The sequence below is a fragment of the Salmo salar genome, chromosome ssa04 (genome assembly GCF_905237065.1).
Source record: "Salmo salar chromosome ssa04, Ssal_v3.1, whole genome shotgun sequence".
Lineage (NCBI taxonomy): Eukaryota > Metazoa > Chordata > Actinopteri > Salmoniformes > Salmonidae > Salmo > Salmo salar.
This window is the reverse complement of record NC_059445.1, coordinates 44036290-44054700: the sequence shown is the minus strand read 5'-3', so window position 1 is coordinate 44054700 and position 18411 is coordinate 44036290. Positions and strand designations below refer to the sequence as shown.

At 45.5% G+C, this 18411-nt stretch overlaps 2 protein-coding genes across 2 annotated transcripts; both read right to left on the bottom strand.

The window, feature by feature from the left end:
- Positions 1-10214: 10214 nt before the first annotated feature.
- LOC106603219 (endonuclease domain-containing 1 protein-like) lies at positions 10215-14132 on the bottom strand. The gene is made up of 2 exons (XM_014196578.2): positions 13830-14132; positions 10215-11001 (listed from the first exon to the last, which is right to left on the bottom strand). Exons 1-2 carry the CDS (start codon positions 14010-14012, stop codon positions 10708-10710), a joined length of 477 nt encoding a protein of 158 aa, XP_014052053.1. The 5' UTR covers positions 14013-14132; the 3' UTR covers positions 10215-10707.
- Positions 14133-15625: 1493 nt separating this feature from the next.
- On the bottom strand, positions 15626-18397 carry LOC106603218 (endonuclease domain-containing 1 protein). The gene is made up of 2 exons (XM_014196577.2): positions 17951-18397; positions 15626-16682 (listed from the first exon to the last, which is right to left on the bottom strand). Exons 1-2 carry the CDS (start codon positions 18248-18250, stop codon positions 16086-16088), a joined length of 897 nt encoding a protein of 298 aa, XP_014052052.1. The 5' UTR covers positions 18251-18397; the 3' UTR covers positions 15626-16085.
- Between the last annotated feature and the right edge of the window lie 14 nt (positions 18398-18411).

The window sequence follows — 18411 nt, the reverse complement described above, 5'->3', positions numbered from 1 at the left end:
AGAGCTGCTAGTGTGGTGCATAAAGTACGGCATTCGCCCTAATGAGCGTGTCGTGGGAATGATGTCACCTGAGGCAGCTCTCCATACTCGTCCTGAGGTGCGTGCTGGTTGTCTGATAAAGACTGTGCCTGCGCCCAGAAACAGGCCTCCTGCATGTCTTCCCAGCCCTGCACGTCCTGTGCCTACGCCCAGAACCAGGCCTCCTGCATGTCTTCCCATCCTGGTCAAACCCGTGCCTTCTCCACGGACCAGTCCTCCAGTGGGTCTCCTCCAGTGGGTCTCCCCATCCTGGTCAAACCCGTGCCTCCTCCACGGACCAGTCCTCCAGTGGGTCTCTCCACCCTGGTCTCTCCTGTGCCACCTCCTCAAACCAGGCCTCCAGCGGGTCTTCCCAGACTGGTGAGTCCAGCGCCTGCGCCCAGAGCCAGGCCTCCTTCTTGTCTCCCCAGCCTGGTGAATCCTGAGCCGGATCTGCCAGAGTGGCCCGTCGTGCCTGGTCTGCCAGAGTGGCCCGCCAGAGTGGCCCGTCGTGTCGGATCTGCCAGAGTGGCCCGCCTGTCCTCCGGCCTAGCCCGAGTGGCCCGACTGTCCTCCGGCCCAGCCCGAGTGGCCCGCCTGTCCTCCGGCCCAGCCCGAGTGGCCCGCCTGTCCTCCGGCCCAGCGTGAGTGGGCCTGTCTGCCAGGGTCAGCTCGAGTAGCCCGTCTGCCCGGCGCAGCTATCAGCGCCACCAAAGTGGACGACGCCGAAGGTGGAGCAAGGTTTACGTCCCGCACCTGAGCCACCTCCAGGATAGGTGGGTTGGGGGAGGGAGGGTGTAGCACTGTGCCGTCGTTGACGGCAGCCACCCTCCCTTCCCTCCCTTTTTGTTTAGGGGATTTTTTTGTTGTCGTTTTGTTTTGTTTTTTTCTGTGTTTTGTGTAGGTGCATTTCGGGGTATGCACCTTTGAGGGGGGGGGGGTACTGTCACGTCCTGACCAGTAGAGGGTGTAGTTGGGTCAGGACGTGGCAGAAGGGTGTGTGTTTTTGATTGTTTCGTTGATTTTGGCCGTGTGACTTCCAATCAGGCACAGCTGTAGAGGGTTGTGGTTGATTGGGAGTCACACATAAGTTGCCTACGTTTCCTTTGTGTTTCGTGGGTAATTGTTCTTGTCATAGTGGTTGCACCTGACAGGACTGTGTTGGCTGTCAGTTTTCTTGTTTTGTTAAATTGTATAGTGTTCCGTTGATTAAAATATGACGAACCCTAACTCCGCCGCATTTTGGTCCGCTTCCTCAGACAGCCGTTACACATCTTGCTACATGGAGGAGTTTTTGGAAACATTAGATACACAATTTGAGCTACTCTAGGAGGTGACGTTGCAGGGTAGCTAAGTATTGTGCCCTCTCATTGAGTTTCTCAAGTTGAAGGCTGACGAGGTACTGCAGGCTGAGGAATTTTAAAGTAATCGGTTCAAGGACATACATCTGGTGAAAAACATCTGGTGAAATTGAAGCAATGATTGTGGTACCATGATTGTGTTTGCTGATTTTTTTTATTTTTATACAGTGCATTCGGAAAGTATTCAGACCCCTTGATTTTTTCCACATTTTGTTAAGTTAAAAAAACGAAATTTGACATCTGCATAAGTATTCAGGCCCTTTGTTGAAGCACCTTTGACAGCGATTACAGCCTGGAGTCTTCTTGGGTATGATGCTACAAGCTCGGCACACCTGTATTTGGGGAGTTTCTCCCGTTCTTCTCTGCAGATCCTCTCAAGCTCTGTCAGGGTGGATGAGGAGCGTCGTGGCAAAGCTATTTTCAGGTCTCTCCAGATATGTTTGATCGGGTTCAGGTCTGGGCTCTGGCTTGGCCACTTAAGGACATTCAGAGACTTGTCCTGAAGCCGCTCCTGCGTTGTCTTGGCTGTATGCTTAGGGTCGTTGACCTGTTGGAAGGTGAACCTTCGCCCCAGTCTGAGGTCTTGAGCAGGTTTTCATCAAGGATCTCTCCGTACTTTGCTCTGTTCATCATTCCCTCGATCCTGACTAGTCTCTCAGTCCCTGCCGCTGAAAAACATCCCCACAGCATGATGTTGCCACCACCATGCTTATCCGTAGGGATAATGCCAGGTTTCCTCCAGACTTGATGCTCGTCATTCAGGCCAAAGAGTTCAATCTTGGTTTCATCAGACAAGAGAATCTTGTTTCTCATGGTCTGACAATCCTTTAGATGCCTTTAAGCAAACTCCAAGAGGGCTGCCATGTGCCTTTTACTGGCTTCTGTCTGGTCATTGGTGGAGTGCTGCAGAGATGGTTGTCCTTCTGGAAGGTTCTCCCATCTCCACAGAGGAACTCTGGATCTCTCAGAGTGACCATCGGGTTCTTGGTCACCTCCCTGAACAAGGCCCTTCTCCCCCAATTGCTCAGTTTGGCCGGGCGACCAGCTCTAGGACGAGTCTTGGTGTTTCCAAACTTATTCCATTTAAGAAAGATGGAGGCCACTGTGTTCTTGGGGACCTTCAATGCTGCAGACATTTGTTGGTGCCCTTGCCCAGATCTGTGCCTCAACACAATCCTGTCTCTGAGCTCTACGGACAATTCGTTCGACCTCATGGCTTTGTTTTTGCTGTGACATGCACTATCAAATGTGGGACTTTCTATAGACAGGTCTGTGCCTTTCCAAGTCATGTCCAATCAATTGAATTTACCACAGGTGGACTCCACTCAAGTTGTAGAAACATCTCAAAGATGATCAGTGGAAACAGGATGCACCTGATCTCAATTTTGAGTCTTATAGCAAGGGGTCTGAATATTTATGTAAATAAGATATTTCTGTCATTATGAGGTATTGTGTGTAGATTTGATGAGGATTTTTTTATTTATTTAATCAATTTTAGAATATGGCTGTAACATTACAAAATATGGAAAAAGTCAATGGGTCTGAATACTTTCCGAATGCACTGTATACCATGAATATTGACCGCGGAGATCGCCATTTCCCAATTCTGTATAATGGGTATCCTGTTTTCTGGAAATAATACCTGCAGTACCGCGGTCGGTCAACTTGTGAGGTGCAGTCATTCTCCCTGGATGTAATAGATGAATGTTACACCAAGCACAGCACGATTCTCCCTCCCGGCTCTTTGTCAATCAACACAAATGAAATTACATTGTTGCATCAGTCTTTTGAGTTTCTTCACAATCACATAACCTTAAAAAGGTCGCTTCAAAGCAGATTAAAGAAACATTAAGAAACATTTGACCACAGACGTTTGACAGAAGCGCCCTCTAGTGTATGTATGAATAAATGCATCCACACCACAATACTACAACCTTGCTTTTATGTCTTTCATCATTTAGCTAGAGACAAAATATTTTCTAGTATGGCTACATGTCATCAGGCACACTTTCATTGTAGAATATCTGGTAGTTCTTGTCCACGTCCATCCGTCCCTTCAGAAACTTCTCTAGGGTCTTGATAGGCACGGGGAGGCGGTAGAGCTCTAGGTAGGGGGCATTGTGGTAATAGTCTGGACAGCAGTAGGCCGTACACATGTACTCTGGTATGCCCACACAGTCCTGGTTGTCCCGTCGGATCATGTTCCCAGCCGAGGTGACTTCTGTGTTGACATAGGCGTTGCCACGGCAGTAGTTATTGAGGCCTTGTCTGATGCGGTCCTCGTGTTGGGCCCAGGGGCCGGTGTTGAACTCTCGGATCTAAGGCACTACGTTGGTCAGGGTGTAGGTGGCTGCCTTTTCCAAGGGCTCAGTCTGGTGCTGGTCTGGGTTCAGGTGGCCTCTCTTGTTCTGGGTCACATCTGCAAAGTCATCCAGCACCGCCTGACTGTCCATGAGATGCATGTGCATCTAGGCAGACTGGGGGAAGGGCTCCATATTACTACTGGTTTTACTGGAGGCCAGCTAGAGGGAGGAAGAGAGGCAGAGAGAGAACTAGAGAGAGGAAGAGAGGCATAGAGAGTTTGGCAGAGAGAGAGAGAGAGAGAGAGAGAGAGAGAGAGGTCATCAATTTGATTATCGGCGAGGCAGGTGCCTATTGATACAGATTGTTTTGTACAGGGTATGCAGATGAACATTTCAGGAATGATGAAAACTCAGTGTTTCAGTAATCTTTTTTTTTCCAAAGCCAAAGATTTTATTTATCAGACTGTATACTGTGTGAAATTTTCTGTTTCTTTAACAAAAGGGCTTCTTGATTTAATTCCCATCTGTTTGGAATCACTAGCCGAGAAACCCCATGCACCTGCTTACCAGAGCAACTTACAATCTGTGTCCGAACACCTGCTCTTGCCGTCGTTAGCAGAACTGCGGGAAAGCAGTGCCCGACTCTCTACCGATCTACTAGCTATCTTTTAAATTATAACCTACTGTTGTAATTAGGTGAAATTAAAGATCTCTATATTTACTGCGGTGATTCATGCTATTACTAAAGGAAGATAGTGAGTTATGGAATGTGTGGGCGAAACAAAGGCTCACACATTCTCTGATCAAGACAGTGAGCTTTAGTTTATATATAAGTCCATTTCTAAGGGACCAGAATAGTCTTCTTCATATAAGAACACAGTTTAAGTTGTAGAAATGTGAATTTTCATAGTGTGTGTGTGTGTGGTCCCCAGACCTTAACTCACCTCAGGGCTGATCCTTGCATTTCTCCCCGTCAGACCATTTGAAGGAGTAGGCAGATTAGAGGGGCATGTGTCTGCGGGAGTCATAGAGGGTGACAAATCAGGGATTGTCCTCCAGGCGCTGGCATATCTTCTTCAGGTTGCTGCCCCCCAGGTAGCCCCGTGGTGGGTTGAGCATGTAGAGAGTCATTACAGTGCTCCACATGGTTAAAGTCCTACACCACACCAGGCCCAGAGCACCCAGAGGAAAATGCACACAGCAGCACTCCAAGGCTGCCACCATATAGATCCCATGCTAGGTCTAAAGAAATAGCCCCGTATTTAATACGGCTCTGGTACTTTCACACTCGTCTGTCGCTAATTCTGTGTCAGCACCATTCAGCAGTATGTCAGCATTACAGCATTTCCTTCACTAAACGTATTCATGACTCCCCCCTATGCAAATCAGTGTTATGTATGATTGGCCAGGAATCACCTGTAACCTTGATACTCACAGTTCTTGTCATTCCCACATCATGAGTCACATGTTCAAATGCTCATGTATAATTGCACTGAGAACAGTAGGCAGCCTAATAAATAGTCCTTCCTCATCATCAGATACGAGTGGCTGTAGTTTACCAGAAGTTTTATACAATAATTGTCGTACCGCACACACTAACACACCATTCATTCAAATTTGACCTTGCACATGTCAAACACGTTGTTTAATGACCACAGCTCAACGTGTTCTGCGTTATGGGGACATTTTGAGGGATGACTTTATGTCAGTCAAAGTCATCTGAGAGGGAAATTAATTATGAGGCATAAATTAGGGCTAGGAGTTTCTCCTGGTTAGGTCACATGGTCAGGACAAACACCAGTTCTAAAAGTGTGCGGGACCTTCTCTGAGGAAACTGTGGTTTTGGATTAGTTCATAGAGTAAACGGAAACCATACGACCTGTTCAAACAGCAATTTCTGTATCTCTACATAAAGTACCTGTACTCTAATGCTAACTAACTATCAATAACCTGAACAGGTTATAAATAATTACCCAAGAGAGATGATAAAAGCTACTGTGATAGGAGAATGGTCACTCTAAATCAGAACATGTAAGCATCAGTGGAGACTCCTCAGAATAAAAAAAATAAAAATTAAACATTAAAAACGTTCTCATTTTTAGATAAAACTATACTAAATATATTCACGTAACCAAATACCTGAGTAAAACACACTGTTTTGCAATGAAGGTCTACAGTAGTCTCAACAACACACTCTAGGCTAGCACAATGGTGTAGTCGGAGGACAGCTATTGACGTCAATAAAAAACCTAGGAGGCTTGTAGGCCTTATCCCCTTCCATAGACCTACATGGTAATTATGACCACTTCTGGAGGACGTCCTCCAACCAATCAAAGCTTTTACAATATGAACTGACATGTTGTCCATCCAATCATAGGATTAGGATCAGAGAATGATCCTAGTGTGGTGTATTGGGCTTGTGCCACACAGCATTTGGAGGTTTCTATGTGTTGAGAAGCTTGGTGAGTTGGTGACATATTGGATAGAGATTGAGAGGGAAGAGTGATAGTTGAGCATTTTTGGGATATTATTACATTCAAATTAGTTTCTTCAAACTACAGGAGATGGAGGAAGTAAATTATATTTAGTTTTCTTGGTTTTAGAACTTCAGTTAATCCAATTTATTTCAGTTTGCCTTGCTAACTTTAGTAGCAAGTGCTAACGTTAGCTAGCTACCAGAGTGCCGTTTTCTCGACTAGAATGGCAAGCTAATGCTAACAATAATGTAGTGGATTTTTTGTTGAAGAACCCCTTTCATTGCCCACATCAGATTCAAGCTTCTTGGAAAAAGCTGCATTGATCATGTAATGGATGAACATCTGTGTATTCAAACTGAAACACAGCGAGAAGATAAAAGCCCATTTATGCTTGATCCGAAAATGTGGTTGGAGGTTTCGTATGGAGGGTGTGACACAATTGTGGCGCCTCCAGAGGCATGCAGAGGCCAAATCAAACTCTGTATTGCTGCATTGCTGTGTGCCTCTCAAATTTAGTAACAATGTGGAGGGATCCATATAGCTTTGCATTGACATGATTGGTTGATGGTAGGTGGGGGTGGTACGTCCTGTATAAACACAAACTCACTTCCTTGACAACTTTATTTATTTATTTTATTTAACCTTTATTTAACTAGGCAAGTCAGTTAAGAACAAATTCTTCTTTACAATGACGGCCTACCCCGGCCAAACCCTAACCCGGACAACGCTGGGCCAATTGTGCGCCGCCCTATGGGACTCCCAATCACAGCCGGTTGTGATACAGGCTGGAATCAAACCAGGGTCTGTGGTGACACCTCTAGCACTGAGATGCAGTGCCTTAGACCGCTGTGCCACTCGTGAGCCCCACTAAATAGCTCTGCTCCACTAAGAACTAGAGGTATGAAAGCCCCGACATCTGTGTGGCTGCATTGGATTGTCCATGCAGAGCCTTTAAGAAGAAACAGGGTCACAAGCAGTTTATAGGCAAGAGTTGGCTTTTACTTAAAAGCTCTGCATGGTCAAGCTGCAGTGGTTGTACAGCATTTACTGCGATGCGGCCTCTGCAGAAGTCAGAGCAAATATACTTTTTTGTGCTACGCAGAGCTGTTGTGAAGAAAGTTGTCAAGGAAGGGAGTTTGTGTTATACAGGACCTCCCACCCCCAACATGTCAATGCAGATCTATACTGAGCTATATGGAGCCCTCAGCATTGTTACAAAATTATAATAGCAGCTGCATACAGCCTCCGTGCCCTGTCCATCTGGCCAGCGTTAAACCTTTGGTAACGTTATGTATTTATAGCCCATTTGTGTGTCAGGAGAAAATGGGAATGTCATTAAATTTGGTTTATATTCAAACTTGGGCTAGTGTCTATACATTTTCAATCCCAAATTATTAACTGGAATTAATCAATCAACATAATGGTGATGACATAGACTGTGAATCATTTTTTTTTTATAAAGCCTACAGTTGCATAGGCCTACATGATGCAAACATGCATAAAGCTCAGCCCTGTGAGTTCTATTGTCTATCAGTTGTTGTCTCTGTGTCTGGGTAGTCTTGTCTAAATATAATTCATATATGAACAAGTATAAGGTAGCTGCAGTTTGACAGGGTTTTTATCCTCCCCAGGACCAGGAGTTTTCCCCAATATTTTTTTAGAACCATGTGACCTGATTAGACAAACTGGTCCCATCATAGCCCGTATAAAACGTTAGGGTGCAGAGTTTTCCTGGTTAGGTTACCAAATAAGGAAAAACGCCGGGCCCCAGTGAGAAAATATTTCTACACCACTCTGGGACCTATGGTGCCACCAGTCTGCTTGCAGTTGTCAGTTATCGTCAGGTACTGTATGTGGATGATCAGGGCTTCATTCAGGAACGTTTCTTGGGCTACTTTGATGTGTCAAGTGGGCGAGATGAGCAGTCTGTGTTTGACTTTGGGAATTCTGAGACGTCTGAGATTAACTTCATGGAGAAACGTGTTGCCCAAGTGATGGCGCTGCTGTAGTGGAATGTATCTTCTATTTGTATTTACAGCTAAGTCCCCTCCTGTTCCCTGATTAAGAAGTGATGACCAGTCCACTCCACTACCTTTGTCAACTCTCGCCTGACATGAACTGAAGCCACGTCTCATGTGCCCTCTCATCCACAGGCACATTGAATGTTTCCTCTCCAAGCACTGTGAGTAGACCTGTCAATTTTCTCTCATTATTGTATGTAGAGTCAATCATATACACAAACACAATCACATTATTAAACATCAATGATTTTACTCCTTGCTTGGACTAACTCATTCTTAGCTCTTTTGTCTAACTGTGTTGTGTTATAGTTTTTTGTCTTCCCAGTCAAATCCTGTCCTGCCCTCAGTGGAAGAGTTGAGCTCTTCTCCAACACCATCCATCCATGATGAGCCTGCGAAGGTTTACCTTCCAACAGGACAACGACCCTAAGAATACAGCCAAGACAACGCATGAGTGGCTTCAGGACAAGTCTCTGAATGTCCTTGAGTGGCCCAGCCAGAGCCTGGACTTGAACCCAATCAAACCTATCTGGAGAGACCTGAAAATAGCTGTGCAGTGACAATCCCCATCCAACCTGACAGCTTATGAGGATCTGCAAAGAAGAATGGGAGAAACTCCCCAAATACATGTGTGCCAAACTTTTAGCTTCATTCCCAAGAAGACTCAAGGCTGTAATCACTGCCAAAGAGGCTTCAACAAAGTACTGAGTAAAGGGCCTGAATGCTTAGGTTAATGTGATATTTCAGTTTTACATTTCAGTCAATACATTTGCAAAAATTTCTAAACACCTGTTTTTGCATTGTCATTATGGGTTATTGTGTGTGTAGATTGATGAGGGAAATAAACAATTTAATCAATTTTAGAATAAGGCTGTAAAGTAACAAAATGTAGAAAAAGTGAAGGGGTCTGAATACTTTCCAAATGCACTGTAAATGTCTTTATTAAATGCTATAGGTTAAAATAATTCGTCTTTGACGATTTTTTAAACACACTTTGTCGTCTCCATGAAGTCTACGCCTATACCGTGGGTCTCCCATCCTCCTCATTTTTCAACTCAGCAGCCTCCACTGGTATGCATAGATGGGTTGGCTGACAACATCACAAAAATTAAATACATGCATCGATGAGGCAGAAGTATCATGTCCTGACCAGCGAAAAGGGTCATTTTTCCATAGTAGAATGGTCAGGGCGTGGCAGAGCAGTTGTTTTGTGTGTTTTGGGGTTGGTTTGTTTCTAGGGGAATTGGTTCTAGTTTTCTGTTTCTATGTTTCATTTTCCATGTGTGGCCGAGTATGGTTTCCAATCAGAGGCAGGTGTCTTTCGTTGTCTCTGATTGGAAGCCATACTTAGGCAGCCTGTTTTCCTTTGGGTTTTGTGGGTGTTTGTTTTCCGTTTAGTTGCTGTACCTGACGGAACTGTTGGTCGTTTGTTTTTTTTGTTTAAGTGTTCTCATATAATAAATTAAGAATGAGCACTATCCACGCTGCGCCTTGGTCTAATCCTTTCGACGCCGACAAGAAGGCCATATGATGTTATAATTCTGAAAGTTCAGATAGCTAGCACAACAATGACAAGAAGCTGCTATGTGGGGAATCGTAGGTGGCTCTTTTCAGCTTGTTGTATGTTGTTATTGTTACCATGTCTTGTTTTGAGGTGTTTTGACTCATGCCATGTCTATGCTAATATGGCTAAAATTTGCTAGCTAACCAACAACTGTAACAATGTATTTGAGAGACAACAAGTGCTCATTGTGCAAATCTATTTATGTTATCAAAAAAATTGGTGACAAAATATAGTTTTCATGTCAACAGTCTAAGCCAGCTCCATCTGTTTTGCCACATAGTTGAGCACGCATTGGTTTTGTTTCTAAACAACCACCCCGTCTATGGATGTATCAATAATTGTAATTACACAGTTTTAATAATTGTGACCCTAAATTATTATGTTTCATACTGTAACATTGTGTGTGACTGGTTGAAACAGTAAAACATGGCACCTGTAAGTCAAATAACTCATTTATTTTAGTCAAAGAAGATGCTCTTTACAGCTCAAAACTTCACAACCTTTGATAGTATCCATTTTACAACCACTTTTGCCAAATGTGAGCCGATAACACCTCTCCATGAATGGCTGACACACTGAACCATTGTGTCTGAATGTCACTGAGCTGTTTTATAAGGGACAGATAAATAAAGAATGCTACAAATACAGAGAATGGAGGAACAATTACGCTACAAGGGAAGTAATTTGCAAAGCAGATCTTCGATAATGAAAGCTTTGCCAAAGCATCTCAAGTACTTTATAATTGTTATGTTAAAAATAAATGCTTAATCAATATAATAAGCACATAATAGTAGATCTATGGAGATAGTTGTAAACACTTGTGCACACAGAGTAGGCGTGTGTGAGCATGGTTGAGGAGCTCTTGTATGGTGTGGTGGAGATACAGAGGAGGGGGAGAGGGGGAGATGCAGTTGTCATAGAAGATCTGCAGATTCTGGTCCACGTCCATGTTACTGGTGGTGGTCACCCCGGGGACGATGAAGGCGGTGAGGCGAACGCGTTGTAGAGGCGAACGCGGATGCGCTCCTCATGCTCACGCCACGGCCCGATATTGATCTCTGGGACCACGTTGGTCATTGTGTAGGTGGCAGCACGGTCGTATGGGTCAGACTGGTGCTGGTCTGGGTTCAGGTGTCCTCGTTCATACAGGACTACGTCAGAGTAGTCGTCCAGCACTGCCTGGCTGTCCTCAAACTTCATGTGCAGGTAGCCGGTAAGGAAAAGTAGCATATTCCCATTCCCATCAACCTCTGCCAGCTGGAGAGAGCGGGGAGGAGGATCAGTGCATTGCTCACAGATTGTAGACACTACATTTACATTTTAGTCATTTAGCAAACGCTCTTCTCCAGAGTGACTTACAGGACCAATTAGAGTTAAGTGCCTTGCTCAAGGGCACAGATAGATTTTTCACATAGTGGGCTCAGGGATTTGAACCAGCAACCTTTCGGTTACTGGCCCAACGCTCTTAACCACTGGGCTACCTTTCACCATACTACACAGTTATAAACATACACAACATTGGAATTTTGTTTATGGTATGTTGGGCGAAGTATCCAATTAAATGGAATAAATGTAAGCAATGTGTCAAAATAACTATATGGATAAGACTGATGAGGCTGAACCAAAGTGTCACACCCTGATCTGTTTCACCTGTCTTTGTGCTTGTCTCCACCCCCTCCAGGTGTGGGCTCTTGGCTGGGCTACGATAGTGTGGGAGCAACAATCCACTGTTTGCCTCAGTCTGGAGGAGTTCGGGGCAGAGGTACGTAAAGTGTTAGATTCTCCATAAGCTGCTCCAACTACGTCAGGATTCCCGTAGTGTGGCAGACTACACAGTGGATTTTCGCACGCTAGCGGACACTATGCCTTTAACACGGCTAGCGGACACTATGAATACCTGGTGATGCCATTCGGACTGACCAATGCTTCTGCTGTGTTCCAGGCCCTGGTTAACAACGTTCTCCGTGACATGTTGAACCGGTTTGTGTTCTTCTACCTTGATGACATTCTCATTTTTTCCCGCTCGGCTCAGGAACATGTCCTCCATGTCAGACAAGTCCTCCAGCATCTTCTGGAGAACCAGCTGTTCATCAAAGCGGAGAAATGCGAATTCCTTCGCTCCACCATCTCCTTCCTTAGATACATCATAACTGCAGGCAACATACAGATGGATCCTGGAAAGGTGAGAGCGGTAGTGGATTGGCCGCAACCCACGTCCAGAGAGCAGCTGTAACGCTTCCTGGGGTTCGCCCATTTCTACCGCCAGTTAATCCGGCGCTACAGAACCCTGGCTTCCCACCTTTCAGCACTCACCTCTCCCAAGGTCTTGTTTAAGTGGACCTCAAGCACCAATTCACTACCGCCCCTATCCTAATCCATCCGGATCTGTCCTGGCGGTTTGTGGTGGGGGTCGACGCTTCAGACGTCGAAGTGGGGTCTGTCCTGTCCTCTCCCATTATCTCAACACCATGGAAAGGAATTACGACATGGGTAACTGTGAACTACTTACGGTGAATATGTCATTGGAGGAGTGGAGGCACTGGTTAGAGGGGGTGGAACACCCATTCGTGGTGTGGACAGATCACATGAACCTAGAATATCTCCGCACCGCCAAGCGCCTCAACTCCAGGCAAGCTCGATGGGCCCTGCTATTCACCAATTTCAACTTCACCATCTCCTACCGCCCGGGTTCCAAGAATGTGAAGCCGGACACGCTGACACACCTCTATAGCCCCGCTGCTACACCATCGGACACCGAGACCATCCACCCTATCGCTTGTCTCGCGGATGTTTGTCCTGGACTCTGCCCTTAACCAAGTTCGGGAATGGGCTCATTCCTCTCGACTGGCCTACCATCCTGGCTCCCGTCGGACCAAGGCTTTTCGACGACAACGTTTTTGGTAGCCCACCTTGGTTCCTGACGTCTCCGTGTTCGTCGCAGCCTCCACCGTGTGTGCCCAGAATAAGACTACTTGGCAAGCTACGGCTGACCTCCTTCAACTACTTCTTGTCCCTCACCGTCCCTGGTCACGAATATTCCTGGACTTCGTCATGGGTCTCCACCCGTCTGATGGCAACACTGTTATCCTTACCGTGGTGGACTGGTTTTCCAAAGCCACCCATTCCATTCCTCTTTCCAAGCTACCCTCAGCCAAGGAGATGACCCAGCTCATGGTGCAGCACGTCTTCCGGATCCATGGACTTCCAGTGGACATGGTCTCCGACCGGGATCCTCAGTTCTCGTTCCGGTTCTGGAAGGCGTTCTGCACGCTGATTGGGTCGTCGGCCAGCCTGTCCTCCGGGTTCCACCCCCAGTCTAATGGCCAGTCGGAGCGAGCCAATCAGGACCTGGAGATGACTCTTCGCTGCCTTGTCTCCGCCGAACCCCACCACCTGGAGCCGGCAACTTGTGTGGGTAGAGTATGCCCGCAACACCCTCCGCTGCTCAGCCACTGGTCACACACCTTTAGTTTGTTCCCTGGGATATCAGCCCCTGCTCTTCCGGGAGCAAGAGGTCAGCATACCTTCGGCCCAGATGTTCGTCCGCCGCTGTTGCCATACCTGGAAGAGAGCCCGGTCGTCTCTTCTCAAGACCATCTCCAGGTATTGACTACAGGCGGACTGCCACCGGACCTCGGCTCCCCATTATCGTCTCGGGCAGAGGGTATGGCTGTCCACTCAGGATCTGCCCCTCCGGGTGGAGTTCCGCAAACTTTCCCCCCGTTTTATCGGCCCTTTCCCCATCTCCAAGATTCTTAGCCCTTCTGCTGTTTGTCTTCTGTCACCCCGTACCCTCTGCATACATCCCACTTTTCATCTGTTTAGGATTAAACCTACAGCCCTTTGTCTCCTGTTTCCAATCTGTCTGCATCTGCGTCTTATCCTGAGTTCTGATACAAAGGGAAAGAAGCTACAGTGTTCAGCGAAGGCTTCTTTCAAACATTTAACTGCTGTAACAACTCAACTCCTGTCTCTGTAGAATAGGGACTTGAAATTACAAACATTTTCCGATAGGAAAACATAAAGTTATAACATCACATTTGAGGAGTAGACTTACAAAAACAACAATAATGATTTTGACTGACCTGTGGTTCATGCATCCAGGAGTAGTCCACACGCCGCTCTCCCTCTGTCTTGATGGAGTAGGCTGAGTAGACAGGGATGCGTTTCTGGGGGTCGTACAAGGTCACAAAGTGTAGCTTGTCGGCATAGCGCTGACAGATCTTCTTCAGTTTGTCATTAATGATTCCCCATGGTGGGGTTCCCATATATCAGGAATTCTTGCATCCCTCTACATGGTTGAAGTCCTCGACCACAGTGGCTTGAGCTGCACTATGGAACAGTGCGAACGCCAACACCAAAAAGCCCGGAGATAATTGCATGGCTCTTACCAGCATGACTGCAGGAGAGTGAAATGAAAGACAAGGTGTGCAGTTAGATTTTAAATGCCAAAGCCCAGATATGCAAAGTGAGTAAATAATGTGATAGAGGGATCCAACCATTTTGTGTGGAGTGAATGACAAGAACATGTGTTGGCTTGTTCTCTATTATCCAATCAGCACAGTCTTATGTGAACTTATGTGAATTTACTGTAGCTGGTGGGGGAATAATAGAATATAGCAATTGTACGCTAACATACAAGGAATCCATGCCACACTTTACCATCTATCTAGAAGTGGCCTGCGCACAAACCCCAAAGCAGCCAGGGACACAGTAACAAATATCAGCCTGAGAGACTATCCCATTTCTACCATTAATCTAGCAATTTAGGGGGAACTTTAGGGCGAACAGCATGAGCAGGAACTTGACCAAGCATAAATGCCATAAAGACCCTGTCATCTTGGCAGAGGAGGTAGTACACTCACTAGGGAGGCTATAGAGCCCTCAAAGTGAACTCGTTCCGCAGTGTTTTTTCATTGTGCCCTTCTAATCAGGGACTGATTTAGTGGGTGCAATTAATTATCAGGTAGAACAGAAAACCAGCAGGCTCCAGACCTCGTAGGCTAAGAGTCGAATGTCCCTGCTATAGGCTATAGGCCAGGGATCTCCAACCCTGTTCCTGGTGAGCTACCGCCCTATAGGTTTTCACTCCAACCCTAATCCAACACACCTGATTCTAATAATTAGCTGATTGATAAACTGAACCAGGTTAGTTACAACTGGGGTTAAAGCGAAAACCTACAGGAAGGTAGCTCTCCAAGAACAGGGTTGGAGACCCCTGCTATAGGCTAAAGGATTACATCAAATTCTTAGGCGGTATATCACATCTTCTGCTGTTCTTGAATGCTCCCTTTCATTCAATTCCTTGAAATGTCTAATCAGAGTATGACAGGCCTTTCATTGGCTATCACCTATCATAACCCCACTCTCATGCAATGTACTGAGAGGACTCATTTCACTGAGCACACTCTGTAATATGGAACACTCATGCGCTAAGCATTCTGCCAACAAGCCTCTTTTGTCTTGTCATTTCAGTCTTTCCTCTCTCCTCCATGTACACAGAAGTGTGTCTTGGCATGGTTGGCAGACTGTAAAATGTAAAACCTGCTCTCTAATCTATCTCTGTGGAGAACAAATATGGCCTTCAGTGTCAGGTGAGGTTAAGTAGCAAGGCAGTGGTAATGGTAGATTAGCACAATACCACAGACAGATAAAGCACGCAGTAGATTCCATGTGGACTTTGACCAAAGACAAAGGAGAGTGAGTGATGAATGAGTGAGTGATGAATGAGTGAGTGAGTGCAATAAAGGGATATTCATCAGATAGTTAGTGTTATCTGCAATATGTGTGTTTTTGCTATTGAAACAAACATATTTCAAATGATTGCAAAATAAGCCTTTTCTTTATCTTACTAGTTGAAGAAAAGAGACAAAAAAGGAAATGGAGTGAAAGTCTTTACTCATCAAGAAACAAGGTGCTTGTGCACATGATTGAACGTCATTGGAGAAAGTAGGATTTTAAAAAGCTGAGGAAGAAATTGTCAGTCAGAACTGGGATCTTTAAAAATATATATATAAATCTGCCACGTAAAACCTTACTGGTTTATATGATTAACAGGTTTATAAAGGGTTTATAAGTAGGCAAACTGATTGTCAATTACCATTACTTGGATTGCTTTAATGTATTTGTAAAATATGTTGTTTCTTGCAGGCTACATATTCGATATATGAGGTGAGCGATCATATAGGCTACTGTGATATATGCGTGCTAAGATAAAATAATTGAAGAAGGATGAAGCAAAACGTAATCATTCATGTAAGACAACACATCAGATTTACCTACTTTTCGATTACATTATAGTTTAAGTAAATTACGCTACACATCATTTTTTTTGTATAGCGTCAAGTCATGTGCAGGCCATTATCAGGGGATACACAGTTATCATAGAAGATCTGAAAGGTCTTGTCTACAAAGGTGACACTCTTGAGGAAGTTCTCCAGCTGTTGAACAGACATCTCCAGCACCTCAGGCCTCTCTTTCTCATTGAGACCGTGGGCCGCATAGGCTGGGAACTTGGTGCGCTCCTCAAAGGGCGCGTTGCGGTCGTAGTCGATGCAGCAGTAAGCTGACCACAGGTAGGTGGGAACGGCCACACGGTCAATGTTGTGGCGGCGGATCATGTTCCCGGAGGTGGTGACACCAGTGACCATGTAGGCGGTGCCGCGGCAGTAGTTGTTGAGGCGGCGGCGTATGGTGTGCTCGTGGGTCTTCCAGGGGCCGATGTTGAACTCCCGGACCTGAGGGACCACATTGGTCAGGGTGTAGGTGGCTGCCTTGTCGTTGGGGTCAGACTGATGCTCATCAGGGTTCAGGTGGCCACGCTCAAAGTTCACTGTGTTGGAGTAGTCTTCCAGCACCGCTTGGGCATCCTCAAAACTGTGATGGAGGTCGCCTTGAGGAAAGGGCTGCATCTCCCCAAAATCAGACACTGTGGAGAGCTGACAGAGAGCAGAGGGTTAGTGCTCCTAGCAGAACTGGGTTCTTAGAGCTCCTAGCAGAACTGGGTTCTTAATGCTCCTAGTAGAACTGGGTTCTTAGAGCTCCTAGCAGAACTGGGTTCTTAGAGCTCCTAGCAGAACTGGGTTCTTAGAGCTCCTAGCAGAACTGGGTTCTTAATGCTCCTAGTAGAACTGGGTTCTTAGAGCTCCTAGCAGAACTGGGTTCTTAGAGCTCCTAGCAGAACTGGGTTCTTAGAGCTCCTAGCAGAACTGGGTTCTTAGAGCTCCTAGCAGAACTGGGTTCTTAGTGTTCCTAGCAGACCTGGGTTCTTAGTGTTCCTAGCAGAACTCGGCTAGACGAAAGCAAACGTCTGTCCTTGCATACTTACTTAATTCAAAAGACCTTCGCTTGAAAAACAAGAAAAAATGTCCCTCTATATACACCTTAGCAACAACAGCCAGAAACACTTCCACAAATAGTGTGAATGAATCTAAGATAAATCAATAAATCTGTAATTAATTTTGAAGTTTTTGCCAAGGAGTTCTTAGTTTTTTATTTTACATCTAACTAAGATGTTTGGTGCAGTATTTCTCAAGTTTAAAAATGTGCATTAAAACAAATCCTTTCCCGTTGAACAACAGCAAACACTTAATTGAAGAATAGGGTCCATAGTTCCCAATCCTACTAGGAGTAGTACTGTAGAGCAATCACCGATGAAGGGGCATAGACTTCAACTACCAAATTTAGACCTATCTCAAGAAAATAATGTGTGTGCCCCAACAGCCGAAGAAAAACCTGCCGAAGACCAAAACATCACAAAATGTTGTCATGATGAGCGATCTGTTTCTACTGGGAAGCATATGGTAAGCTTTATGGTCAGCTTTACCATATGCTTCCCAGTAGAAACAGTTTGCGCAGTAAATTTGCCGCTTTTTTCTAATTTTTCAAGCATAGGTCTTTAGGGAGTATGCGAGCACAGACGTTCACTTCGCCTAGCCGAGTTCTGCTAGGAGCAAACCGAACCCATGTATGCGGACACCTTTAGCTTTAATAAGATAAAGAACAGTGGTACTAAAGGAATCTCAGTCAGTGAACCCTCATGGACTCTTTCTAAACACAACAGTATATTGCTCACTATTCGTTCTATTTGCACAGAGACCATCGACCTCTTATTGTAGCCAATAACACTTAAAATTATTCATCTGTACACACAAGCACAAGGCAATGTTGCAAAGGTAATGTAAGATACAGGAGTCTGTCAAAATACCTGTGGCTCGAACATCCAAGGCACGTCAACCTTTTTGGTGCCGTCAGAGCGCTTGAAGGTGTAGGCAGAGTAGACCGGGATGTGATCAAAGGTATCATACAGGGTGACAAAACGTGGCTTGCCGTTGTAGCGCTGGCAAATCTTCTTTAGTGCTTTGTCCTCAAGTCCCAGTGGTGGTGTGCCCATGTACATGAACTCACGGCACGCAGGTGAATAGTTCTCCTGTACCTCTGCCTCCACCATCACCAGGACTAGCACCCAGGCCAACGCCTGAGCTCGCGCTATGATGCAAGAAACCATGGAGAAGAGTGCTCACGAAGTGGTGCAGTAGAAGCTGTCAGTATACTTGTCTCTGAAATTGAAAGTCTCTATCTCTGTTCATAGATAGGCTAGGCTATGCAAATCCCTTATATTGGAATGCATATAGGCCCCACATAATAGTGATTATACTGTGTGTGTGT